Source organism: Geospiza fortis, unplaced genomic scaffold, assembly GCF_000277835.1.
Source record: "Geospiza fortis unplaced genomic scaffold, GeoFor_1.0 scaffold40, whole genome shotgun sequence".
NCBI classification, from domain to species: Eukaryota; Metazoa; Chordata; class Aves; order Passeriformes; family Thraupidae; genus Geospiza; species Geospiza fortis.
Window position 1 is genome coordinate 10,008,892 of NW_005054297.1, and position 25,817 is coordinate 10,034,708.

The following is a 25,817-nucleotide window of genomic DNA, read 5'->3' on the forward strand; positions in this document are numbered from 1 at the left end:
TCTTGAATCCCAAGTAAGGCAGAAGACCAGTCTCTCATTCTTCCTCCACTTCAGATCCCTTCTGGGTTGCTTCATCTCTAAACCTTCATTTGACTGCAGCTCACCTGAAGCTGATTAACATTTAAGTGAGATTTATGTGCAACAGGCCCCTGGGATAATGAAGAAGTGCTGAGCAACGTGTTTGCAATAGAAATTTATGGGAAAGGGCAAATGCCTCCTCTTACCACTCCCCTATCTTTACATTCTGCTAGGAAAACAAGCAAAAAATAAATTAAAACGCCATTACAAAGCCCACAGCTGGTCAGAGAGCCAGCACAGGGTTAACATCACATCTCATCCAGCTGGATGAGTCTCTGTCTCCACAGGGTGTGTGCACATGAAATCAGTGGGATCTGAATGACAGCTCCTAGTAAAATTTCATTCCATGTCAGTGGGGAGAGCAGCAAGGTGTTTAGTGGGAGAATGATGTTGCAAACAAAGCTGTATACTCTTGAAATTTTATAACAGAAGTGCAACACTTCAATTGATACAGGATTATAGAGAAGTGCTGCATAGAAGGTATTTTAAATTTAAAAAAATCATTTGCACACTACATTGTCCACTAATAACCTTCCAGTTATAGGAACTGGATATAAGTCAGTAATCTGGACAAAAGCTAGAAAAAGAAAAAAATAGATAAGAATTACTTTGTGCAAGACTGGGTAAGATTGGTTCTGCTAAACAGTTAAAAATTGGTAGTAATTTATTTTGAAAGAATACAGAACTAGAGAAAGACATTTTAAAAAGCAATTTTGAGAGTTGAAAAGACAGTGTAAGGTGCTAAGTAGAAGGGAATTAAATTTCTATTTGCTCTTTTACTCTCTTTAATTGGCAAATGCCTACAGTCATTGACTAAGCCTTAGATAATCATACCTATTTAACACCTGGCTAAGCATCACTTAGCTGCTCAACCTTGGATGAATATAATCACATTAAAAGCAATTTATGCTAATGCTGTCCTGTTTGAGTAGCAGTTATAACCATTTGCCACTATTAGGGTAAAGTCCTAGGAGGCATCCCAATTAAGTACAGATTAGAAGAGTAGCACATCCTCCATTACCTTCTCACATTAAACTTATTTCTTCAAAGACTGTAGAAGAATGTAGAATTGCATGAATCCTTTTGGTTAAAAACCCCTAACATTCTAGCCTTAAAGTATGAAATAAAATTTTTTACTTTTCTCAATAAAATTAAATTGCTGCTATTTAAAAGACCTACATTAAAATGATACACATGCAGGAAAATGTACATTTCCTTCCAGATTTATGTATTACAAATTGTAACAAGAATCCTTGAATCACAAAATTATATTCTCTGGGTTTGTCTTAAAATTGATTGAAATTCATCCAGAATAGCCTACAGGAGATGATTTCTCTGTACTGGTGTACAGACTTCTGTGACTGCAGGGTCAGGGAACAGATACCCCAGGCTGTGGGGAAATCATCTCCTGAGCCTGTAACTTCCAGGCTTCACTTTGCTCTCCTGCAAACAGCTCACCAGAGACTTATGAAAGCAGGAAACACAAAAGGGAGAGCAGCCACCTCTACTGCAGAGCAGGGTCAGAGGCACTTGGCAGGGGGCTGCCATTCCCTGTCAAGGCTTGAATGTCCATGGGAGCAGAGGAGAAAGGCAAGAGAAGGGAGAGGAGGCAGGTGGTAAAAGCAGGTGAATATAATGCCATCAAGACCATCCTCGGGTGGGGTTTTTCCATGACACACAAATATTCTAGTATCATGAATGGCAGAGAAGATAAGGTGCAAGAAACCCTGCAGTAATGTGCATGTTAGAAACTACAGATCCTCTGCATTAACATTTCAGGCTTTTTATCAGGCTCCTTGTTCACATAGGAGAAAGGAGAATGGCTCATGGCTGAAATAATGTTTGTGACTCTGTTCAGTTCACTTGTCTTTTTATTATGGTCCCACCAAGGAACTTGCGAAGTTAGGGAGAGAAATCCAAAAGTAAGAAAATGATAACTAGACAAAACAAGCAGCATTCACAAACACTGCAAAATCTGTTTGTAAAATATTTACTGAGGACCTTTCAACTACCAGATATCAGACAGATATCAAGTGAAACCACTGCTTCCCTTCCACCTGTTCCAAATGAAACTCATAGCCCCTTCTCCAGGTGAATATACAGCCAACACTTTGGAATCAAATCCTGGAAGAGGAGTAAGAAGAAAAATAACTATTCCCAAGAGTCTTCTCCTTCCCATTTCTGTTATACAGCAGCCACATGTACCCTTCTCTCCTCAGCGATGAGAGCTGGAAGTGTTGTGGGGGAGAAAGAATTTTCCCCGTGTTTCTGACAGTTGCTGGAAATCCTGAACACACATTAAAATAATCCATTTTTCTTCACTCCAAGTGCTTCACCTCACAGAGCTCCTCCACCTCTTTAGCTACTCTCCAGCTATAGCACACTTGGCCACCATTATATTACCCTGGTGACGAATTTTGGATCCAAGCAGTTAAAATGCCCTCCCCAAGAAGAGGGAGGGAGACTTTTGGGAGACTGTTCTTATTTCAGTTTTTACATATTGAAAATTGATTTCCTGGCAGCAAAACATCAGTTCTGCATTTAAATAAATTCTTCTCAAATGGTCTGGCATTCACAGAGTGTAGCTTGTTTTTCTAATCCAAGCATAATGTTTGTAGGGCAAATTATCCCCTGCTGAAAGGCTGTTTGCTTCATTCCTTGATAATGTCACTTGCTAACTCTGAAGGAGGAGCTATGGCTACTTTGTGTGATTCTCAGAGGCTTTAATCTGGCAGCCCTAAAACTCACAGCTGCTGCGTTTTCTTTGATGTCTTATCATCACCACAGTTCTGTGTGCTTCCAAAATTTGTTCAAACCCTCTCAGAGCTGATAGGTCTGATATGCAGCTCAGCCCCTCAGAGCCCAGCACTTCCAAGCCTGAAGCATTTGCATGACTTTCACTCCAATTTCCTTCCTGCAGCCTGATCTTAGGCAGCTGCAAAAGCTGGTCCCAGATGGGCTTTCAGGGTCTCAGTGCTGCCTGCCACCTCCTCCAGTGCCCAGGGGACAGGAGCCCTGCCAGCCTCACCACCACTGCCTCACTAGCATGCAAGGTGGCTCTGAGATGGTACAAAGCATTTCCCTCTCTATACCAAGGGTTTATTCTATTCCTGCAAAGGGCCACAGGTTTGCATCAGCTGGAGTCATGTCAAAGTGCAATTGTCCAGATCCATGAGCTCTGTGAGCACAGTGACAACAGCACAGATTGTAAATGTATGTCCCACGTTGGTCCTTCTTCCCAGCCTCACCCCACAATCTCATGGCCAAAGCACCACCATCATGGCAAGGAGGACACTTTGTCCCATGTGCCATGGTCACCACCAAGGGGGTGCCCTGGGAACTGAGCTCCTGTAGGACTGGCAGCCCAGACACCAGCATGTCACATCCAGCTGGGGCCTGGGGTCAGACAGGGATTGCTGCTGCTCACCCACTGCTAGACAGGCATGGCAAACTCAACAGTCAGCCAGTAGCTCAGACCTCTGCTTGTTTTATAGATGGACTTAACAAAAGACAGAACTTCTGGGACAGATCCTATGGAAAATCACAGGCCACTGACTTGGTGAACACAGATTTTTCAGGGTGTTATGTTGGTATTTTCCTTAACTACTTCACAATAATTTTGAAATGTGCATGGGCAGGGGGCTGCCTTCCTATCCTTGTGCAGCAGTTTTCAAAGAAAAGGTGCAGGAATGAGGTAGTTTGTCAAGGCCATTATAGTTGCTGCTTTTGCCTGGAAGCATTGTAAAGTGGTGATTTAACTCCTCAGGATGGCCAGCATGATCAATCCTGAATTTCCTTTAAGTAAATGAATGTGTTATTATGCCTGTGAACCTCTGAACAGCCTCTTTGCAGCAGATCCTGTAAATTTGACTTTGACAAATTAGTATTTAGATATTTTTGACAATGCTTCTGCCTTCCAGATCTAATTGGCAGACACGGGCTTTTGTTTAAAAGGAATATTTAAAGATTTAATAAGGAAATACATCAAGTTGAGATGCTTACAGCTCTATAACAGATTTAACTGAAGACAGAAGACTACAGCAGAATAGTTAATTTCTCCAGTGTGATTTGTTTTATAAGCAAGGCTTCCTAGTTCTCCTTTGTTCTTTATTATTCAGACAGACAACACAGCAGTTGTGCACAGACACTACACATGAATCTGCTTGAAGCACACTTTTGCCAGTGCTAGGCTGGAAGAATCATTGCTCTCCACATGCATGAAACCTACATTAGACTGCAAAACCATAATCAAGAAAGTTCAAATATTTCCCTAGGCCAACACTGCCTGAAGAATTGATTTAAAAAAAGTCAGGCCTGGAAACCATTCTCATTATATTCCACAAAGCAAACAGGAGGAATGGTCTGCATCTCTAAACCACATTCCTTCCACCCAGTCCCACTTTCAAGATTTTGCAATTTAGAAGAGCAAACAAACCCCAGATCTCATCTGAGGGATGCAATTCTATTGCTAAGAGCCTTTGGAGTGGCTGCAGCCCTTGTGCTGCAAAGCACCTGACTACAATGCCTTAGTGTCTGTGCTGCCCTGAAACAGGAAGCATTGTAGAGAATTCCAAACAATCCCTTTGTACACCCAAACAAATCAAACAGACTGCGGACAACTTTTCATCAAACTTAAAATACAGGCAGGCAACCCAGACGGACTGGAAACAAATACCAAAAATAGAAAATAAACGTTTACTTTTTCAAATCTGGCTAAACTTAGCTCTAAATCCCCTGCTCTCAGGATCATGTTTTTTCGTTTTTTTAAATAAAAGATGAGATTTTAACACTGTCTTGCATTTCAGATTCCAGAAAACATCATCATCTGAATTTAATTCCAAGACCAGAAGCAAATACTAAAACCCACTGCACCACGTGATTTTAAACTGTTCTATTAGTAGAGGGTTTGGGGCCTGAGGAAGAAAAAAACCCCAAAACAACCAACAGCCAGTATCAATTGGACAATTCTGTTAACAGCAAATTGAAAAGGTGACATATATCAATTTATTCACTTAAGATTGAGCTTCTGTTCACTGATACAAGTAATCCAATACAACATTTTTCAGTGCATGCCAGAAGGATAAACACAAAAATGGAAAAATGAAAATAATTTACCTCTCTCTGAATCCAGGGAAGCATGAAGAAACAGAAAGAGCAAGTTAGAAAGCACTCAAGCAGACAGAGCTCCAGCATATGATAAGAGAGGGTAGCTGAGAAGTGCTGTACATGTAACGTACACTGTTTGTTTGTAGCACAGCATTTCTAAGCATATGGCCACTGTTTCCTCTCCACACCTTTTTTTCATTGAATCTTGTTGCTCTGAAGTTTGTATTTTTGGAAACATGCAATGAAGCCAACAGGCATCAGCTGAATTCAGCGAGGCAGTGCAGACATATCAACAGTGGGAGGTAATAAAGCTTAAAATACCATACAGAAGTCTGGGAAGTAGTATGCAGAAAGTATAAATAGACACAGAAAGTGCATGGACCTTCCTTCTTCCAAAATAACACTTTCTACAGCAGACACTGATAAAAGAAACATGAATAATTCTTCAGGTTGTGCAAACCTTACACTGTTTAAACTCAAAGAGTAGAAAGCAGGTTGTGCAAACTTTACATTGTTTAAACTCAAAGAGAAGAAAGATTGTCGTCAATTTTTAAAATGCCTCTTCCGAATGCTCATGACCCAAGGTCACCTGGGGTGCTCTGAAAGTTGCACCCTGAAGAAGTGACAACTTGGGAACAACCTTCCAGGAGCACCGAACTGAAGCCAGGATGTAGAAAATCACCACACACCTTCCTTTCTAGAACACTTCAGCAACCACTAACTTTGGTGTGACTTAACCAACATCCCTTTGAGAAGGCAGACAGGAGAGGCAGAAGCTTCCCTGGCTGGAGGCTGCCCCCTCCCTGTCCCCAGAGCTGCTCTGCCGCCTCCTGAAGGCCTGGAGGAGGCTCCCTGCAGGTGCTGGCACCTCCCACAGCCTGCAGGCCTCCAGGTCATGGCAGCCCCCAGGAAACCCCAGCAGGGAGAGCTGCCAGCGACACGGGTGTGTGCTTCTGGAGCTTGTCCTGTGAGGAAAGCACAGCTCCCCGGGATGTTACCACAAGGGGCTGGCTGGGCTGGGGAAGGACATGGGCTGCTGCTGATTCTTTGCGCCTCTCCCTAAACACTGGACATCAATGTGTGCAAGGCACAGTGTCTCTACAGGGATAATGGCCATTCTCAGGAGAGCTACTTAGTCCTGCTCTCCCACTCCTGCCTCCTGCATGCACCTCACAACTTCCCTTTCTTAAGAAGGGCTTATCTCTAGAGAGCATCACAGCATGGTTCATGCACTGTGTGCAAAAATGTGGGACCCTACATCATTCCAGCTTGTAACTGACTCTTGGGGGGAAAAAAAAAAAAAAAGGAGTGGACTAGAAAAATCATCACGTATCAAGTAATAAGGCTAGGAGTAAGGACAGAGCACACTGTAGGGAAGGGATCCAATTCCCATTAGACATCTCATGTCAGCAAGCTTGCAGTAATTGATCTGTTGCTTAGAAATGGCTTAGTGAATAGATCTGGAATAAACAGAAGTTTTCTAAGGCAGGTTTTAGCTAAACATGCATATGGTTCCCTAATGCATCTGTCCAAAATGGATGTGTGTGCATGCAACTAGAGATTTAATTTTTTCTCATGTTGAGATGAAACCTCTCCTGTTGCACTTTGTACCCACTGTCCCTTGCAATAATCTCCATGTGACTCCTTGTGATGAACAGGAATTCACTGCAACAACCTCTCCATGGACATGTCAGAGCTCCATCACAGGAGGTTTCACTTGACAGGGCGCTAGACTACATTTAGGCTCCCCTTCCCATGAATGGCTGCATCAGATGGTCTTTTCATATTCCTTCCAATCTGGGCTGTTCCATGGTTCTATGAAAGCAGTCAAGTTGGAAAAATTATCTATATTACAAGTGTAATGGACTTTCCCAGAAATTTTACAGCAGAAGCATGAAACTTAGCTTTGTTGTAAAGAAGAAACACATGGTGCCCTGCTCCACTCCTGTCATACAGTGACCTGGGAGTTTCCCCTTTTCAATATCCAGTGGTGATCAGTGTGGATCTCCCCAGCCAAAACCCCACTCACTCCTTTGCTTCAGCTCCATGGGCTTTGCAGAATCAGGAAGCACTTCAACTATTGCTAACATTTTATAAAACAAAGGGTTAATTAAAATCTCAACATTGCAAATATTGGATGTCTTTCAAACCTAAACACCATTGATGCCAGTGCCAATATGAAAATCAGAATTGAAAAAGTAGCATCACTTTCACTTTCTGAGAAAACAGTGTTTCTAAGTAGTATGAGAAGTAAACATACACGATTTTCTTTGTCCAATAATCACTGACTTTATATGAAGTAGACAAACAGAGATTTCCATCTCTCAGAAAAAGCATTATACTGGAGAAACTGTGCTGTAACTTAGACACAACATACTTGGGAGAGGACAGGAAAAGGAATGCCTTAGAGACACAAAACATGACCTGCTGGAGCAAACTCTGAAAGGGAGATCTGTTAATTCCTCAATTGTTATGCAAGATACAACTGGACAGAACAATCACCCCGCAGCTGCCAGCCCAGAGAAAAGAGCACTGAAGGAAATTCAGGAAGGTGAGAGAAAAACAAGCAGCTGAGCTGCTGGGCTTCCTCAGGCATGGAGAAATGAGTGGGGCTCTGGCTGCCATGGCATGCATATGAATCAGGGGAGGCTACCTCCGGCTTCTAACCAGTTAATTACAGCTTTGCAATTAAGCCAACAACTTCTCACAGAGTGCCTTGTAATTAATTAATTATTTTCATACAAAAGACTATTTGCCTATATTCTCTTTACATTCTAGTAGCTGAAATATGGTTGAATAATTTACCTTTAAAGTTAAATGAACAATTTTTTTAAAAACCACCCCAAGGCTAAAAAGTAGATACAGAAAGTTTCAGTTCAAGTGGCAGATTTTGTTGATTGCTCCAAGTGCCAGAAATGCTGCAAGAGCAGCTGCACAAGTGCTTCGGTGTGGTGCCCTACATATCCCTTTCCAAGCTGCCTGAGTTAAAACGGGTCAAGCCAGAGCCTGCCAATAACCTGGGAAGACAATCCCCAGAAAATTGTGTCAGGGCTGCCACATAGGATTTGAGATTCATTTGTGAGAGGAAAAGGCCAAGACCAAGAAAAACAGCCCATGACCTTCCAGCCTGCAGAGGTGTGAGAAAGGAGCAAACCCTGAGAGGACACTGCCTCCCAGGGAGGGTGCTAACAGTCTCTTCCTCCCCATCATTTATTCCAGGTTGTTTTCTGATTAGTGCCTTTAGGGACAGAGCATTGCAGGAAGGGCACCTGCCTCCCTGATCCCTGCTTTCCTCCAGAGTCCCAAGCCCAGGGATGCAGTGGAGGCAGCAGACTTGTAGAGTGCTGTAACTGACGGGGCACTGCTTGAGTGCAAGACCATTCCTTGTTTCAGTGCCAGGTTTGTACCTCAGTGACCGATGCAAATCCTGGGGGCTGACACTGATGTGCAATGCCCACCCCACAAGCAGAAGGATGATGGAGATTTCACTGAGAGGTAAATAAACACCCCATGGTGCTCATGAGGCTCTATCTGCACTTCTGCATGCAAGTTTGGGCTCACCAGTCCATGGAGAGTGACAAACTGAGTGAGCCCAGCTGTGGGCAACCGAGGCTGTAGAAGCTGTGCTTGTTTACCCTGGAGATGAGGTGGGCTTGTTTAGCCTGGGGACAAGGTAATGGGAGAGGATCTAATTAATGTCTAATTAATGTTGGTAAACCCAGAGACATACACTCTATGAGGCTGTGAACTCTGCTCTTGGAGCCTTCTAAATATCAACCTGAAGTGGTTCTGGGGTAATCCTGAACCCTGCCCAGGTGTGGAGAGGAGGCTGGTCTGGCTGACCTTTGCAGTGCATTCCAGGGCAACTTTTTTCCTCTGGCTCTGTAACAGAAGCACCTCCAAGCACAGATGTGAGATGTCTGTGCTGATGGACATGGTGATGCTGTGTTTATGCAGATGACCAACCTATGGGACTGTCTCAAGAGGGAAGAAGGAAGCTGGCAGGGATGAAACAACATGCCCAAGAGCATCAGCAGCCGGTGCCCCACACATCCAACCCTGTGGCAGGGACAGCAGGAGCTGTCCTGGGCTCCAAATACTCCACAGTTGCTACTGCTGTGTCTTCTGCTTCAGCAAGGGCCACTGCAAGACTACAGTGCGATGGAGAGCAAATCACACCAAAACACCTGACAGGTTTTGATTTTGTCACCTCCAGAAAGGTATTTAAGGATCAAGGTGACGTTCTCATGCTTGGGTGATGTTTTAGTGTGGCTCTGCACTGCACATAAGCCTGGGGAAGTGTTAGGAGTTTAATCTCCTGTACCTGGCAGAGGTCTACAGCCCAAGCATTTTGTGACTGATGCATTCAGCTAACTTTGTGAAGACACATTTACTCACTTCACACCTCTCCATTCCTGTAGCATCCCCTGGAGTCTGGCATACTGCAACTTCCTCGGTTGTCTTTTTTAAGCAGATCAGGAAAAAAACCAAAAAGGCTGCCTGTGTTAACTATATCATAAAGAGCTACAAAAGTCTGCCCTGCAACTTCCATGGCCCTTCAACTTTTTCACATGGGACTACACAGACCAGCAGCAGCCCTGACCATCTCTCTTCCTAAGAGATAACAACCAGGTGAAATGTCTTTGCTGTCAATTACCGTAGAGTTTCAATGGAGTAAAACATATTTAACTTGATTAAAAATTTCAGTCAATTGCATGAGTCTTTCATCTTTACTTACAGTTACAAGTATTTGCCTGAGCATATCCTCTGAGGCACAGAAAAGGCCCTATTCTGGTTCTCTAATTTGTAATTACAAAGTCTAGGAGCACTTAATGCAGCAAAATCCCTATGTAAAATGTAGTTACACCTCAACAACACAACATGAAAAAATAAAGGAAACAACCTTAATTTCTGTGCATTTGAAAGCCTCCTGGTGCTTAGAGAATGATTATGTCTTTCACTTTTGTATGCCATTAAAAATAGTTTCTTTTAATGAAAGGAAAATGGCCGTGGTTTATGATTTTTCTAAGACTTTGGTAGCTTTTTAACAGTTTTTGTTTATTTTGTTTTGTTTGTTTGTGTATGGGTTTTTGGTTTTTTTGTTTGTTTGTTGTTTGGCTTTGGTGTTTTTTTTTTAAGTAGTCCTTAAGCCTTTTGTCTCCCAACAAGTATTGAAATTGCAGACTATTCCAGCAGGCTGGTCTTGAGTTTCTGGGTCCCTGCCATCACCAGGATGGAGACCGAGTAGAATTACAACTAATGCTTCCTGCATGAATCCCCTGTTCATTGTGGGCCAGATTGTGCCATCAATTTTTAAGCAATTCTCCACTGGTAGCAAAGAAGAGCTCTGCTTAAAAATTGATGGCTTGATATGGCATTCTGTTGCTAATTATATATTATGAAGCCTACTACAACCTAATCAGATTCTATTTTTAAAATTAAAAAAAAATTAGGCACCCTGACAAATCCACATTTTGTAAAGACTAAATTTTACTCTTAAAACCAGAAGAGTTTGTTTTTCAGTACAGACTTTCTGAATCAGTCAGGTCCACTTACTGGAGCTTTTGTTACTTTGCCAGGTACCAATGTGACATCTAGCCATGAAACTATGAAAGTTTCATAGTTTGGTATCTGACAGCCAAGCTTGTTCCTTGTTATTCTTAAGTCCTCTCCATAAATAAGCAACCTCAGGTCATTTTGCCATTCCTTCAGGGTTTCCCTCATCAGCACACACTCAGTGACTGAAAACCTGAGATTAAAGAGTGGGTGCACTTAGAGCCCCCTGAGGCACACGGCCACCCCAGGTGCCTCCTCCCCTGATGTAAACCAGAGACATCTTCCTTAATACACTGCAGATCATTTCCCTCTCATGAGGACATGTTGCCTTGTTAGGGAAAACAAATACATTTCTGGAAGCATGAAAAGACTGTTGAACAGCAGACCACCTTTCCCCCAAATCATCAGAGCACCATTTAAGATGGATGGATATTCCCAGGATGGTTGGATAGTCCCAGGCAACCAGCAGTAGGACAAGAGGACACTGTCTTAAGCTGCACCAGGGGAGGTTTAGGTCAGACATTTAGGAAGAATTTCTTCCCAGAAAGGGTGATTGGGCATTGGAATGGGCAGCCCAGGGAGGTGGTGGAGTCACTGTCCCTGGAGGTGTTTAAGGAAAGCCTGGATGTGGCACTCAGTGCTATGGGCTGGTTGGCAGGGTGGTGTTGGGTCACAGCTTGGACTCGATGATCTCAGAGGTCTTTTCCAACCTAGTTGATTCTGTGATCTGTGATATAAGAATTTCTGGTTCAAGTTAGTAAACAATTACTAAATTAAGCCATAAAAGTATTTCAAATTTAGGAAAATTCTTAAAACATATAAAGAAGGTTTTAATATCACATCAACATCAAAATACTACCAAATAAGAGAAAAAAGTTATGTTGTTTCATTTGGCAGAAACCAATAAAAGTTCTGGGACATGCCAGTTATTTTCTAATAGGTGGAAATGAAACAGAACAGTTTTTACTGACTTGATATCCCTGATTTTTATAACTGTTAAATTTCAGAGCTGACCTATATTAACTTGATCAAGAGAATAAGGCTATAACAGCAAATTTAAGCTTTACAGTGCAGTTGAATCAATACTAGCACTCTAATATCAACTGTATCAGAAGTTTGTTCACTGTAACATTTTTACTTCATGGCATGAAATACAGGAAACTGTGAATGATGAATCAGAAAGCCTTGCTGAATTCCCAACAGACTGCAAAAATACAAGAAATACCACAGACCTTCAATACACACACCTTGACTATCTAAAATACTAATTCAAATGGTTTGTTCTCTATCTGTATTATAATTGATCTATGTTTAAAATTTCCTCATAGAAAGGGTTTATGTATATACACCCAATTGTTGTAAAAGGGAAAACTAACCAGTACTTAAAAAAGAAAAAGTAAAACTAAAAAAAACCCAAACAAACAAAAAAACCTCACCAAACAAAAAAACTTAAAGAATTATAACTAGTATTACATAAGAAAACCTCACTATCTTTCCCTTTCTCTCTTTTAAATTCTTATGAAAATAAATAGGCCACTTTTTACTGAGAAATGCTCCAGGGCTAAATAATGTTCTTTTCCTCACTCACAAGTTGTTATAATTACATTAACCACAAAGCAACAGCTACAAGAACGTAATTAAAGCCATAGTTTTAAAAGATGAAACAGATCATGTAGTCCCCTCACAGACTCAGCTATCCTTTAAGAAAGCAAAAATTACTGCACAGAACAGGGGGAGCAATGAGGTTCCATAACATGCAAGAAACCTAATTGAAGAGTGAAGCCGCTGAGTTTAAAGAAAAAGATAAATGTGCCTGTCTCTCTTCCTTCCCCATGCACCCAGCATAATGAGGATTCAAAACTATACATCAATTAACAAATCAATGAAATTTCTCCTGCTGCAATTTCTTTATAAATTCACATAGGATTAAGCAAGCACAGAGACCTCAAGGCAATAGATTACATTTAATCATGAAGTTTCCTCTTCTGTCAAAAGAGCTGCTAACCATTTCACTTCAACTAAATATATTTAACATGCATGTATACCCACATACAGTGCAATACTTTTGCCATTAAAGATGTTCTTGTCTTTTGAAGATTTACACAGATTGTTCAATCTTCACTGTCAATTATGGGCCGAAGAAAGAAAGCCCAGACTGTCTAGCTAGAAGTTAATTGGGAATTAGCCATAAAAAATTATACAGGTGGTGTATGTTGGGAGCAAAAAAACACAGAGCTTTCTTCACTTTAGCAAATGAGGTCTCTGCTGTTCTTAACGACAGCATCTGTTCGTACATTAACAGGAAAAACAAATTATGACCAGCCTCTACAGCATCAGGCTGGTCAATATACAGTCAGTAAGCACAGTCAGTTTAGGAACATGTAATTCTGAGCTGAACACAGTCCCCCAAACCTATTAATCACCAGGATCCATAGTTAGCTTACTGCTCAAATGAACAGCATCTGAAGGGATAAAGGAGAGAGAGGACAGCATCCAACACTTACCGCTCAGCACACAGTCCAGCATTTCTGCTACAGTGCTCTCCTGAAGCTTGCTAAGTGTCAGCTCAGGAGAAAAGAAATCTGACTTGCCTTTGTCACACTAGGAGCTGTAATTTGCCTTGCAGGCATCCACACAGTGGCTTTAGACTAATAGACCACAGCTTTGAAAATACAGCTCGAGACAAAGGCTACTCTAATGCAAAACTGTTGTCTGGGGGGGTGGAAGGGGGAAGGGCTGAGGTTTTTTCCTTGTTACTTTTTAAGTTTCTTACCTTTTCGTTGCAGCTAAGAGGAATTAAATGCCAAGCACGTCATACAAAACCCCCAAGTGAATAATCCCCATCTCCGGTAGTTGTGTTTGGGCATCTGACGGCGCAGTGCACTCGATGCAGCCGCGTGTTTGTACTTCAGCCACGGGGGCCGAACACCCTGAGAACAGCAGCTCATTCATTCTGCAATGCACTGAAGCACACCATGGCAGCTCCCACTCTCCCGGACTGTGCATGCTGTGTTTGCCGGCTCCAGCTGCGAGGGAGTGGGCGCTTCTCCCGGGAAGCCGGCTCCGCCAGGGGTGTGTCTGTTCCTCCCTCCCATCCCCGACCCGCAGCAGGGCTCTCTCCTCGCTGCTACACATTGTGTTTCTGGCCAGTAAACTCCACAGATTAATCTTTTGTGACACAAGTAATCTTTCGGGGAAAGCTGAAGTACACAGGGAGTCTGCCCCTCTCAATTTTCCAAAACCTCTGCAAAGCATTCACAATGTAGCTCTGTACTGAATGCAACACAGAAAGAAAGCCTCCTTAAAAAGGCAACAAAGATTTACAGCTAATCAAAAAATTCAGATTCAAGTAACAACTCCATTTACTTCAATGAAATTACATCTGCTTATGCTGGAAGTGAGATTTATTCTTGAGCTGTAAAAACAAACACATCAAATAATTTGATTTTCCAGAACTGACACATGCAGTAATAGTAAATCCAATTTAGAGGTGTTGCTTGCACTAAAGGTTCCTGGAGCACTAGTTTTTATCAAAACTCCCCATTAAATGTGCTCAATCAGCAACGAAGAGCTGCTTCTGACAGGGACTGCATTTAAAATGTATCAGGGCTTAAACCCCCTTCCAGGTTATTCAGCTTTCACAGCCACCTGCAGCATTGCACATCACTTCTCAGTGCAGGGGGGAGACTGGGGGAAGGCAAACTCTGACCAAGGAACAACCCCAAGTTTGCAAGGACATGGGTCACCACCCTGCTCTTCTCCACCCAAGGGAACTTCTCCCTCAAATGTGCCAGCAGAGCTGTCTGTGGGATCACACCTGTCAGGAAAACGAGCCAACATGAAAATGCCCACCAACAACTCTTTAAATTATCTGAGCCCAACCTGAGGGAAAGTAGAGCAAGGAACATGACCATGGATATTTCCACCAGTAGAGCTGAGAGGGTGAAAAGCAGTTAAGGACACTTTTCTGGCAGTCACTTCTTTCAGCCACACAGATGCATAAGGAGCAGGATGTTTTTTTCACCACCTAAATACACCCTCAGAGTCTAGTGGGATGGATTCCTTCCTTCCTTCCTTTCCTCCAGCTTATCATCAACAAGGTTTGGCAGGACCAGTTATGCTAAAGCAACAACCTGTGCCTTCCCAAAGCTTTCCACTGATTTCCAGGGAGTAACAGGAGGGAATTTAATAAACAAATCTGTTGATGCTGCCTGAGATAAAACAGCTCCAGCTCCTCCTTGGATGTGCTGAATGCCCAGTGCTAAGAAGAATTCAAAGCCATGGAATAATTTTTGCATTGTCCAAGCAACTGCTCAAAAGACTTGACACAAATGTGGAATTCGCTCGTGGGGAAAGAAAGGGGCACTTTATGGACAAACAAAGTGGCACCTGAAACTGGTTAATGGGCTAAAATATAAACATATTACATTTATAATCTAGGTTCCAATATGCATTCGGTGTAATTTCTTTACATTTGAAAATGAGGAACCAATTGATTTGATAGCGTTAAACTATTACAAGAACCCTCTTCATTGCTGCTGTCCTCTTTCAGTCTTGGTAAGGAGAATACAAGAGGGTATGGTAGCCTTCCAGCTGGCCAAACAACAGCACTCAGGAGAACAATGTCAGACTTCTACTTAAAAGGCTTCTAAGGAGAGAAGCCAGATTTTGCCATTTTAATATGCTGGAGCAGTTTGTGGGAGAGAACTCCTCTTCTCTGATCATCCTTCAGTACAAAGAGAGAAAAAGAGATTCAGCAAAGCTTTATAAACCTGTGGAAAAAGTATAATTAAAACGAAATCTCAGTTTTCAAGTTATTAAGTTGGCTTTTCAAAAAGTGAACTGGGGTTAAATTCTAATCCTATGTTGGTTTTGATATTTTGTTAGATGCCACACTTACTGTCTCTGCAGCTGTCAGTAATATGGCTAGATATAAATGTGTTTCAAGGAATAACTTGCCCTGGTTCCAGCATTTCACCTTCCTTGCCCCACACCCTCTGCTCCTCCAAGTTTGTTACTTCTAGTTGATATGTATGAAAAGGGCCACAGATTTACCTCTGCCACCAGATATAGGGAAATCTCCCAGGGCTTGACCAGCAGGCAGTTTCTGAAAATGACAAACAATCTGAGCCAATTCTCTTCCCATTTGTGCATAAACAATTTGCTTAATAACTATAACTGTGTTGCTGTGGCAAAACTTAGTTTTATCAATTCTCAATCCCGCACAAAAATGTGAATTCAAACATGAATTAAAAATTTTAGTTATAGGCTTCAGGGTAATGGTAGTGGCATCTGGTTTCTGATTCCTCCCAGTCTACTTGGACAAGTTTTATTCTGAAAATGAAAGGTGAAGCTCACACAGAAGTCTTCTTTCATGAACTGTATTGTAAAGAATAATCATCAATAAGCTCTGAGACCAGTCCTGGAAGTCACAGAACTCCCCACTGGATGCCAAGTTTGGCTGACAAGCTCTCCCTAGCAACAACTGCTACCAAAAACACAGTGAAAAAATTTCCAGGACAAACACCACATTGAGTCTCATTTCCCAGTGCCAGCCAGGCACTGTGAACTTACAGCCAAATCCCTCGGCAGGAAGGATCTTTGTACTGCAATTTACAGTGCAAAGCAGGCTGCAGAACAAATAAGCTTACAGCAAGTAATGGGTCAAATTTACACTGACAAAAACATCACCAGCAGCCAGCCCTGGCAAGGCAAAAACAGCCCAGGAGAGCTCTCGGCTCATGAAGAGCTGACAAATTCAACTCCTGCACTGCCAAAAGTGCCAAATCAAGGTAGAGGGGGTGTTTTGGGGCACGCCTGGTGTATAAATGACACCTGTGTTGTTCCAGGCTCTCCCAGCTATCCTGTGCTGCCCTCTCACGGGTCCCCAGCTGGGTCTGTTTCCCAGGCTGCTGTGCTCCTCACTGGGGATGAGGTTCAGCCAAGCTCATAATGAGGGAATGGGTAACACTGTAAAGAATCTGGGCAGATCTCCATGCACTTGGTGGCAATGAGGTGCCCAATTCTCTAGTTAAACTGCCAGTGAGCAGCAGGGCACCTGAGTGAAGGAAATTAGCTTATCCTCTAGACAGGGGTGGGATCATACTCTCCCTAAACTGATCAAATATTCCCATTGCATGGCCAGAATCTGTATCTCACAGTGAAATGCCAAGCGTCCCATCACACACAGCCCATGTAAGACTAGCTATAGATGGGCTGAAGATACAAAAACTCTATCAGCATCTGAGATCCTCACACTCATCCTGAGCAAGGACTGGATCCAAGGATTTCACATACACAAAATTTTGAGGAAAAAAAAAAAAAGAGTTTATGAGTATCCAACTTGGATTCAGGTTGCAGTTTGCTTCAGTTTGAGCAAAAGGAAAATTATATTATAGCAACATATTCACATTGTGAGCCCAAGAGTGTATTTTAGCCAGTCCTAGCAGCTGCACTCACACTGCTGGCTCACAGCTGTACCCTTGCAGTCCTACACTTGAGGTAAAAGCCAGAGCAGGTTTGCATCCCAGCTCGTGCTACTGCAGCACTCAAAGCTCCACTTCTGCCTCCCAGGAAGAGAAACAAATGCTTCCCAAACTAGTCCTGCCTTTGCTATTCTGAAACATCCGTCCTATCCCTCACACAAAACATTTTGACACATTCAGGAAACAAAAAATTTGTCCCTTTTGCAAGTCTCAGAGCACTACAATATTCTTTAGTCTTTAACAACCTAGAAACTTAAAACCTCCCCTCATCGTGATCATCTACTTCCACCACAAATTATCACAGAGTAACAGCAGTGCCAATCTTCTAATTTATCTAAAATTTCCTATTATTTTTAAAAAGAGGAGAGAAGGTGAGAGGCAAATGAGGAAACATTTCAGAAGGTTTAAATCTTGGATTCAGGCAGGTATATGCAAATCTCCATACACACCACAAAATGAGTTTCCAAAATCCATGGGTGGATGAAGAAAATTTGAAATACTACCTTGAATCCTAAAGACTCCAAAGTGACAAAATGAATATAGCATTTGTGAAAGCCTGAGTTGGCAATACTCCAGAAGCGCTTTGTTTGTCTTTTTTACATTAAGGCCCCTGGAGCCATGTATGTACTCCATAAATGAACAGAGGGCAAGAACAATTGCTCAGTTTGCTTGTCTAATCCATCTCATTATGTTCCTGATGGTGATTGAGTAAAAGCAGAGATGAAAAACTATTTCCCTAAATAAATACACACAAGTGTCCTCCAAATAGAGAGAAAAAAAAAAAGAATCTTTATTAGTAATTTATTTTCTTGTGGGTCTGGGTACTATCAATCTTAAACACATATCTACATTGTTGGAGATACATATATGAAGTTTCTTTAGGTTCTTCAGACACTGCAAAAAAGTAACAGGCAGAAAATAAACTTCTTAATCGATGAAGAAGGACTGATGACACACAACTGCAAAGCAAATGCAGTTCCATTTGCCCTTAGCAAACTGAAATACACCTGTGGTAGCTCTCCAAAGGAAGGACCTCCATTGCTCTAAGACTGTCTGCCATAAGGACCCAGGCGGGCTCTTCCAATCCGAGCTACTGAAAAATAATTCTGTAAGTAATCCATAGTACCTCCTTCTGCATCTCGCTGGCAAATCCAGCCTCATTACAAACACTGCTGTGCCAGTATGAGGTATCCCAGAACACAGGCCAGCTGACTTTCACAGGGTCTTGTCTGAAGTGGAGAAACTCACTTCACTGATGTTAAACATAGGATCAGGAGAATATTATGCCAGATATTGAAGACAGCCACCTTGCAGACTTTAACTCTTTCATATTCTTTTAAAAACCATAGTAGGCTCCTTACTTTTCCCCCTGCTATTTTTTGCTTGTATGAGAACCTTAGTCCTGCTAAAGAAATAACATTTACACCATCCTGATGCCCCCAGAGGTACTACATTGATTTTGCTGAGCAGTATTCAGGTCTTGGAGGTCCACCTCTGTAAGTTATGGACTAACTCAACTCATGGTCAAGCTAATAAAAAAACTTCCCATCAATTAAAAGGGAATTTGGTCCAACTCAGGGCACAAGTGTACATCCAGCCAACTTGGATATTAATCAAGGTGGGGAGAGAGGAACTTCAAGGAATAAAATATTGAAATTTTAGAGATATTTGAGTTCTATGCTTAATGCATTAATTCAGATTAGAAATTGAAAGCATTTTTATAGGATTAAGATGAACAGCATTTGTGTGAAGATGACTGTCATCAGAAGAGGTATAATGCACATGAATTTCAGTGTCACTAGGCACAAATTTCTTTAAAAAAATACAAATGTTAATGTAACATTTTCTAAATACAAAACCAAGTCAGTCAGTAAATAAATCCCTAAATGTTTAAGACACTTGAATTATCTGTTGACAAAACTATTTTCATTTGCTCAAATTAGTGTTTAAATTTCTGCTAATCTATCTGCACATATCAAAGAGGCTTCAGCAGGCAATCTACCTCCATTGCCAGAGGCCAAATTGTGCTGAATATCCCTGACAAAAAAGGCCCTTTTCCCTGGTGGAGCCAGTGTTAGGAGAAAAGCCAACATACTATTCTCAGAATTAAAATCCTGAAGTGACAATGCTTTCTAAATACATGGAATGGATAAGACAGTAGTTGCTATGATTTACATTAAAATGCACTGCATATAAATATTTGAATTGCAATCATCTAGCAGCAAATATGAAAAAGCATCCAGAGGTAGATGTGGCACTTAAATAATTGAAGGGCTAAATTGATAGCAAGAGAATCCTCTTAGAGGCACATTTCAAATTATTATATAAGTGCAGGTAGTCGAGTTTGTGACTGTGCATAGAGAGACACAGGTCAAAGCCTGTACCTCATTTTACTATTGCATATAGAAAATGCCAGAGGACATTCAGTGGTCTACAAATACGTAGACATGCCACAAATCCTCTTGATATCAGGAAAACACTCATGCAAAGATCAAAGGTGTTTTTATGTAGGTGGATATAAATATTTACACAGTAAAGGTGTATATAGAAACATCCTACTCTCTCTCTAACCCACCAGTACAATACTGACATAAGGTGGTTGGACAGGAAGAAGAGCCACATAGGTCACTTTCTGTCTGTACTTTTGATTTTTAATTTGCTACACTAGAAAGTTGTGAATCTCCCATATTTTATTAACTAGCATAATAGTGAGATAATTGAACTAAACAGTTCTGCCGCACAAATATTTTTTCCCTCTCAATTATTTTTTCTGAAATTATTTGCCCAGTAACAATTTTTATAAAGTCAAAGTTTTGCTTACAATAGAAAACAATAAGCAATTACATGTCTTGCAAAAGGCTGATATTTTTAAGTGAACCACTACACAACAGAAAAGAGTTTTACTTCTCATACAAACATACTGCAATCAAGGTTGCAGAGAGCTTTATGAACTTTTAGCCAGCAAGGTGTTAGTAAGTTCGTAAAACATTGCTCTTCTCTTCAGTGGCCTATGCTTTCTTTGGATATTTCTCCTCAGAAGGTTTTTATATGTACACCTCAGTACTAACTGAACAGTTTCAATATACAGTAGAATAACAAAGTGAAATCACTAGTGGACTAATTTGGTTTTCTCTCATCTGCTACAGAGACCTTAGACTAGAAAAGGTCTTGAGATAAGAATGAAAGAATACAAAAAAGTTGCTATTGAGCCTGTTTTGTTTTGTTATGTTTTTAAGAAAAGTGTTATTTAATTATTTGACAGCCATTTATTCCATAGGTGGCTCCCTCTATACACAGTCCCTATGTTGATATAGCCTCTGACAGATGTGTAATCAAGACTAACTTCAGCACTGCTGAAGATAAAGGGCATGAATGAAAGGCAGGCACCTTCAATTGACTCCAGCTGGTTTGGGAAGGAAGTTGGTATTTGTTTGCACAGCCTCCTTGGAGAGGAATCAACAGAAGGAGTATGCACCCAAGTGATGATCACACAATGTAAATAAGGTAAGTTTAAGCCATCTTGGACTGTGAGGCAAGATCAAAGCTTCTAACGGGGTGTTGAAATCTAGGAGGGTTGTAGAGAGTCTGGGAGGAAGATGGATGTTTCCTGGTGACAGGTACAGAGCTGGGCAGCAGCTGCTTTTTGCATCACTTGCATCACTGTTTTGCCATGGAGTTGAAGCAGCAGTTACTTACAGAAATCCAGCCTGGACACAACATCTGCCTAATTAACACACAGAGAAAAGAATAGTAGAAGAACTCATCAGATTTCTAACCCAAAATGGCAGTCAGTAGCTCTCCTGAGCCACACACACTTTCACAGGCAGCTCAGCTGTTCTTGAGGGACCTCTGTGATAGCTGCATGAATTCATGGATTACTCCAGCTGTATCCTGAAGTGTTTGAGTTTAATAGCTGAAAAAACAGGGAATGTGTGGAGATTTTCTAGCACAAATTTGTATAAAGGCTTTAAGCCAGTGACTCAGTCAATATGCCATCTCATTAATTGAGACAACCTGACTATATCACAGTGCTTATTTGTAGTCCACATCTAGATATATCATTTGTCTTAACTGAAACTTTTACAGTGGAATACTTTCAAGTGCTATTTAAAAAGGTTCAGGTTGAAGATCAGGTGGAATTTGTTCCTAGAAGGAGTGACTAGACATTGGAATGGACTGCCCAGGGAGGTGCTGGGGTAACCATCCCTGTTCAAGACAGGACATGGCACTTGGTGCCACTGTCTAGTTGACAGGGTGGTGATTGCTTTAAGGTTGGACTCAGTGATCTCAGAGATCTTTTCCAACCTAATCAATTCTGTGTTTCTATGTAATAGTTTTTCATCTCATTAGTGAGATTACTCAGAAAGGATAGAAGGATGCTGCCCCCATTGAAGCCACCAGCAACAGAAAACCATTGGTGCAAAACTACAGATGTTCCAAATTGCATAATATTTCAAGTTAATACCAGCCTACTTCAATGCATCTTCAGTCTCCTGTGTCTTTAATGTTAAATTCCAAAGCTAAAATAAACCAGTTTAATGAATCAAAGTATGAATGCACACATGCAGCTTTTTGCATCCACTTGACCATGTTTGCTTTAAAACACATCAGTTCTGTAAGCTTGACTGGATTCCCCCTTTCATAGCTGTATTGTTTCATTACTCCCTCCTAGAAACACACTGCACCTCCAAACAATAATGCCAGAACTTATGGATATAAATGAGAAGTTTTGCATACCTAAACTATTTCTTAATGAGAAGGGAAAATGCTACCAAAACACATAGAAAATGTGTGTTCTTCAAATGCAGCTGGCTTAGGGAAGAAGAAAAAGCAAAAGATAACTGTAAAAACCCAGCTAAGAAGAGAGGTCAGAAAAGCCAGTAAAATCCTTTTTCTCCAGTGTAATCCTTCACCTATGCCCTATTTATGTGATTCCTTACAGTATGTTTTGTCCTTATTCCAAGGTTACAGGGACTGAAGGGAATAGGCAATATTGATTAATGGTGTTTCAGAGATTGAAGAGCTCAGCTGAAATTACACATTCTTTGAGAGGTGTTATCTTTTCAGAAGAGCAGGTGCAAACACCATTTCAGTTTTAATTTATTTTCTGCTTTTCTCAACCATGTCACTAATGCAGAAAACAAAGTTTATTATTCATTATCTTGTGCAGTTTGATAAGCTTCTCTCATAGAACTGAAGAAAGACTCACAGCACATTCAATCATCACCTCAGAGGGAAGGCAATCCAAAAAAACTTAAACACCTTCCTGAATGATGCATCTAGAAGCCACTAAATCTGAATTTAGACACTTGATTTTCAAAGACACTGAATGTGCAGAGATCCTCATGAAGTCAGTGGACAGCACAGGTGTTAAACACCTCTGAAATCCAGACATTTTTGTTAACCATGGAAAAAGCAAGACAGCATACTATTTTTAATTCCTCATATTCTGAGGAATTTGAGCCATAACTTTATATCATATCATCTCCATTTGCCACAGATTTGTCCCATTTTTCTCTTATATCACCCCAAACGTTTTCTCTTGTCCTAACAGCTCCTGAGATAACAGAGCTCAGATAATTCATATTGTTATCAGGACTCTCTTCTCGTTCAGCCTTAGAGGATTATGTCCATCTGACCTGGAGCATCTATTCATTTAGTTGCCTGCTCTCCCCTTCTGAGGCAGCTTGAGCCTCATCATGTGTGCATCCATTGTTCTACTTTCTTCAAGGCCCTGTCTTGCCTTTCTCCCCTTTCTGAATCTCAGCTTCATTTTATTCCTATGTCTAGGCAGCAGAAAAACAGCAGCAGTTCAGAGCAGCAGGGCAATGGACATCCCCACCTGATAAAATGGGGCAGAGGAAGGAGCACAATGCATTCATATCACCCAGTCAGAGTGTCTGTGGTCAGAAAACTTTAATATCAGAGATTGTGCCTCTCCCATCGCTTAAGAACCAAAAGCAACCAGGCTCCCTCCTCTGCCTGTCAGGAAAACACACGAACTATACATTGAAAACAAACCTGCTCTGTGTGGTGACAAAGCCAGTGGATGAATAGACACATGCTGTGTGTTCTGTCCAATACAGCAGGTGCCCACCCCATCCAGTTCCATATTCAGTCTCATCAAAGATGTCTCCTGAATCCACCAGCAGCCCTCCTTGCCAGCTGACCACAGGATATTTCAGCGAGAGAAGAAACTGTGATCTTTCAGGCAGTTAAAGTCCTTTAGATTTTTTAAAACTTGAGGTGGGCTTTAGACTGGCGGAGGAGCAATGAAGATAAAGGAGGATTCAGGGAAATGTGCTAACGGAATCTCATCTACAAAACTGATGAGCCATTGCCTTTTCTCTCTACCTGGTTAGTGAGCTGCTCAGAAAGCAAAGGGCATGCACCAGCAGTCCAGGAGGAGAGACAAACCCCAACCTGAGGAATGATTAATGTACAGTCATGCTGCTCACAAGTGAGAAGAGCAGCCCTTTTACAGCCTCAGTGCATCCTGAGGCTGTGAACACGCTTTTAATGACGAGGAGAAAAACATGGCATGCATGCCTTGCTGAGAAGCAAACACAGCACTGACAATTATTCACTGATACACCTGTGACACCTCCATGTGACAATGACCTTAGTGATCTTGAAATCAAACTATTTATGCAACTGCAAGGACTGTTCTTATTTACAAGCAATACTAAATGAATCATCATGACTGTTTTCAGAACAGCAGGAGAGGAAGACTGTACAAAGGACAGTGGTTTTTGACTTTTAAAAATCACAAGGTATCACCAAGTCTGCCAAAGGGTTGCATGTATACAGGACATTTATTTTCCTTTAATGCCCATATATACATATCAAACACAGGAGCTCAGTGTACACATACATGGATACCCACCAATTTTGGGGAATCTGCTTTTGTTCATGGTTTTATGAAGGCACTCCAGGCCTTTTAAAATCAAACATATTTTATTGACTGATCAATTGAAAACAAGGGATGAAGCACAAAATCACCACACAGCCCAAGTTAACCAAATGAGGAAGCCTTTGCTACCCCAGGATTGTTAAATAAGAAACCCAAAGGGCAGGATAATAGTGTAACCTATGGAGAGAGTGATTACAGTCTCCTGGAAAACACTTCTGCCTGAGGTGAGATAGCAGCCACTTCCTCAGATTAAACTTTCATCAGCAGATCTCTGTGTTTCATCAATCTTTCATTATGGCAGAGCTTAGAAAATCATCTGCTCATGTGTCATTAGAAAATCTCTTCATCTTCCAAAGCAGAAACTAGACAAATAAATTAATACAAGCAAAAGAGTTAAAAGGAGGGCCTGCAGACCATTTTGGGGTTCAAATAGATCAAAATACAGGGAAACATACATTTCTACAGTATTTTAAAATTTAAATATTACTTTTCAAAACGAACCCAATATGTTTAATTATACAGGTTCTTGGACTAGAAGATATAACTAATTAAGGAAATTCATGTGCAACAACTTCTGGAAGAATTTCCCACCAGAAACTGGGATTTCATCAGCTTCACGAACACTTAATCCACCTAAGCAGCAATGTGATCCCTAGCTTTTTTTCTGGTGATGGCAAACCCATAATGAGGGAAAGCTGCTTTTGCAGTCAGTGAATGGCTTTGGTATTTCTCAGTAGCAACAGGTGATTTCACCAGGATGAATTCAAGGACTGTGGGCTAATGTACACATGAAAAGAGTTGCAGTGCAGTTTCCAGCTGAACAATATGGTTTTCTCAGCTTGTGTTCTCTTTTTGGTTTGTCTCAAAATGTTTTTTTCTTCTGTGTTAGTGCTTCTTCAGCAAATGCCACATCTTTTATGCTACCTCTCAAAACATGTATCCTACACTGAACATCTCTACACCCAAAACATATTGTACATCTGATTATGCACTCATAAGTTTGTTCTTTCTCAAGTAAATAGCTTGCCATTTTGATTTGCTGCTATTTAACATCACATGCAGTCTGAATTTACTTACTACAATAATAGCTACACTTTTCCTACAATCTTATTTTTTAAAACGTGTCAATAAAATATTAAACAAATTAAGTTTCAAAAAGAATGGGCTCCGGTCCTGAAAGTCATCTGGACACAAAACTTCTGTGAAAGCACCTATCAAAGTTCTTAAAAATGGCTATGAATAGGAAAGTCCTGAAATAAAATTTCTTACGGTGAAAAAATCCCAAATTCCAATAAAAGTGGCTAAGAAGATCAGTGCGCCAGCAAATGAAATATTAAAGCTGGTTTTGACTTTGTGTTTAATACCTAAACACAATATATATTAAAATTTCATAAACTATTTCTTGCTGTTCCTTACAGCAACTGGTCAAGAAATGTCATGCTCTCTAGAAACAAGAAATGTTCACTTTGAACACAGAAAGTGTTCACAGTTCTCCACAACTGACAGTAGAAACATGAGAAAAAATGAGTTTATTTCCTCTGGCATTTCTCTGTATTGTCAGCATCATATATAAAACTTCCTTTCAGGAAAACAGTTGAGAAAGTAGCTACCTTTAATGACCAAAAAGAAGAACTGGGTTTGAAGGGTTCTTGTTGTTTGTATTTTTAAAATTGGACCTG

The 25,817-nt window shown here is 41.1% G+C and overlaps 1 protein-coding gene across 14 annotated transcripts in view; it reads right to left on the bottom strand.

Annotated features, from left to right (window-relative positions):
• The window catches only part of APBB2 (amyloid beta precursor protein binding family B member 2), a 107,015-nt gene that overhangs the window by 8,054 nt on the left and 73,144 nt on the right, over nucleotides 1–25,817 (bottom strand). For 7 of the 14 annotated variants that reach the window (XM_031055387.1, XM_031055347.1, XM_031055392.1 and 4 more), the window contains one exon: nucleotides 5,194–5,199. The exons of 6 other annotated variants lie outside the window; for them this stretch is intronic. In XM_031055387.1, the coding sequence (XP_030911247.1) occupies nucleotides 5,194–5,199 (6 nt within the window). Of the gene's footprint in view, nucleotides 1–5,193; nucleotides 5,200–13,513; nucleotides 13,789–25,817 lie in introns of those variants that run through there. One more of the 14 variants, XM_031055411.1, reaches the window with a different exon arrangement.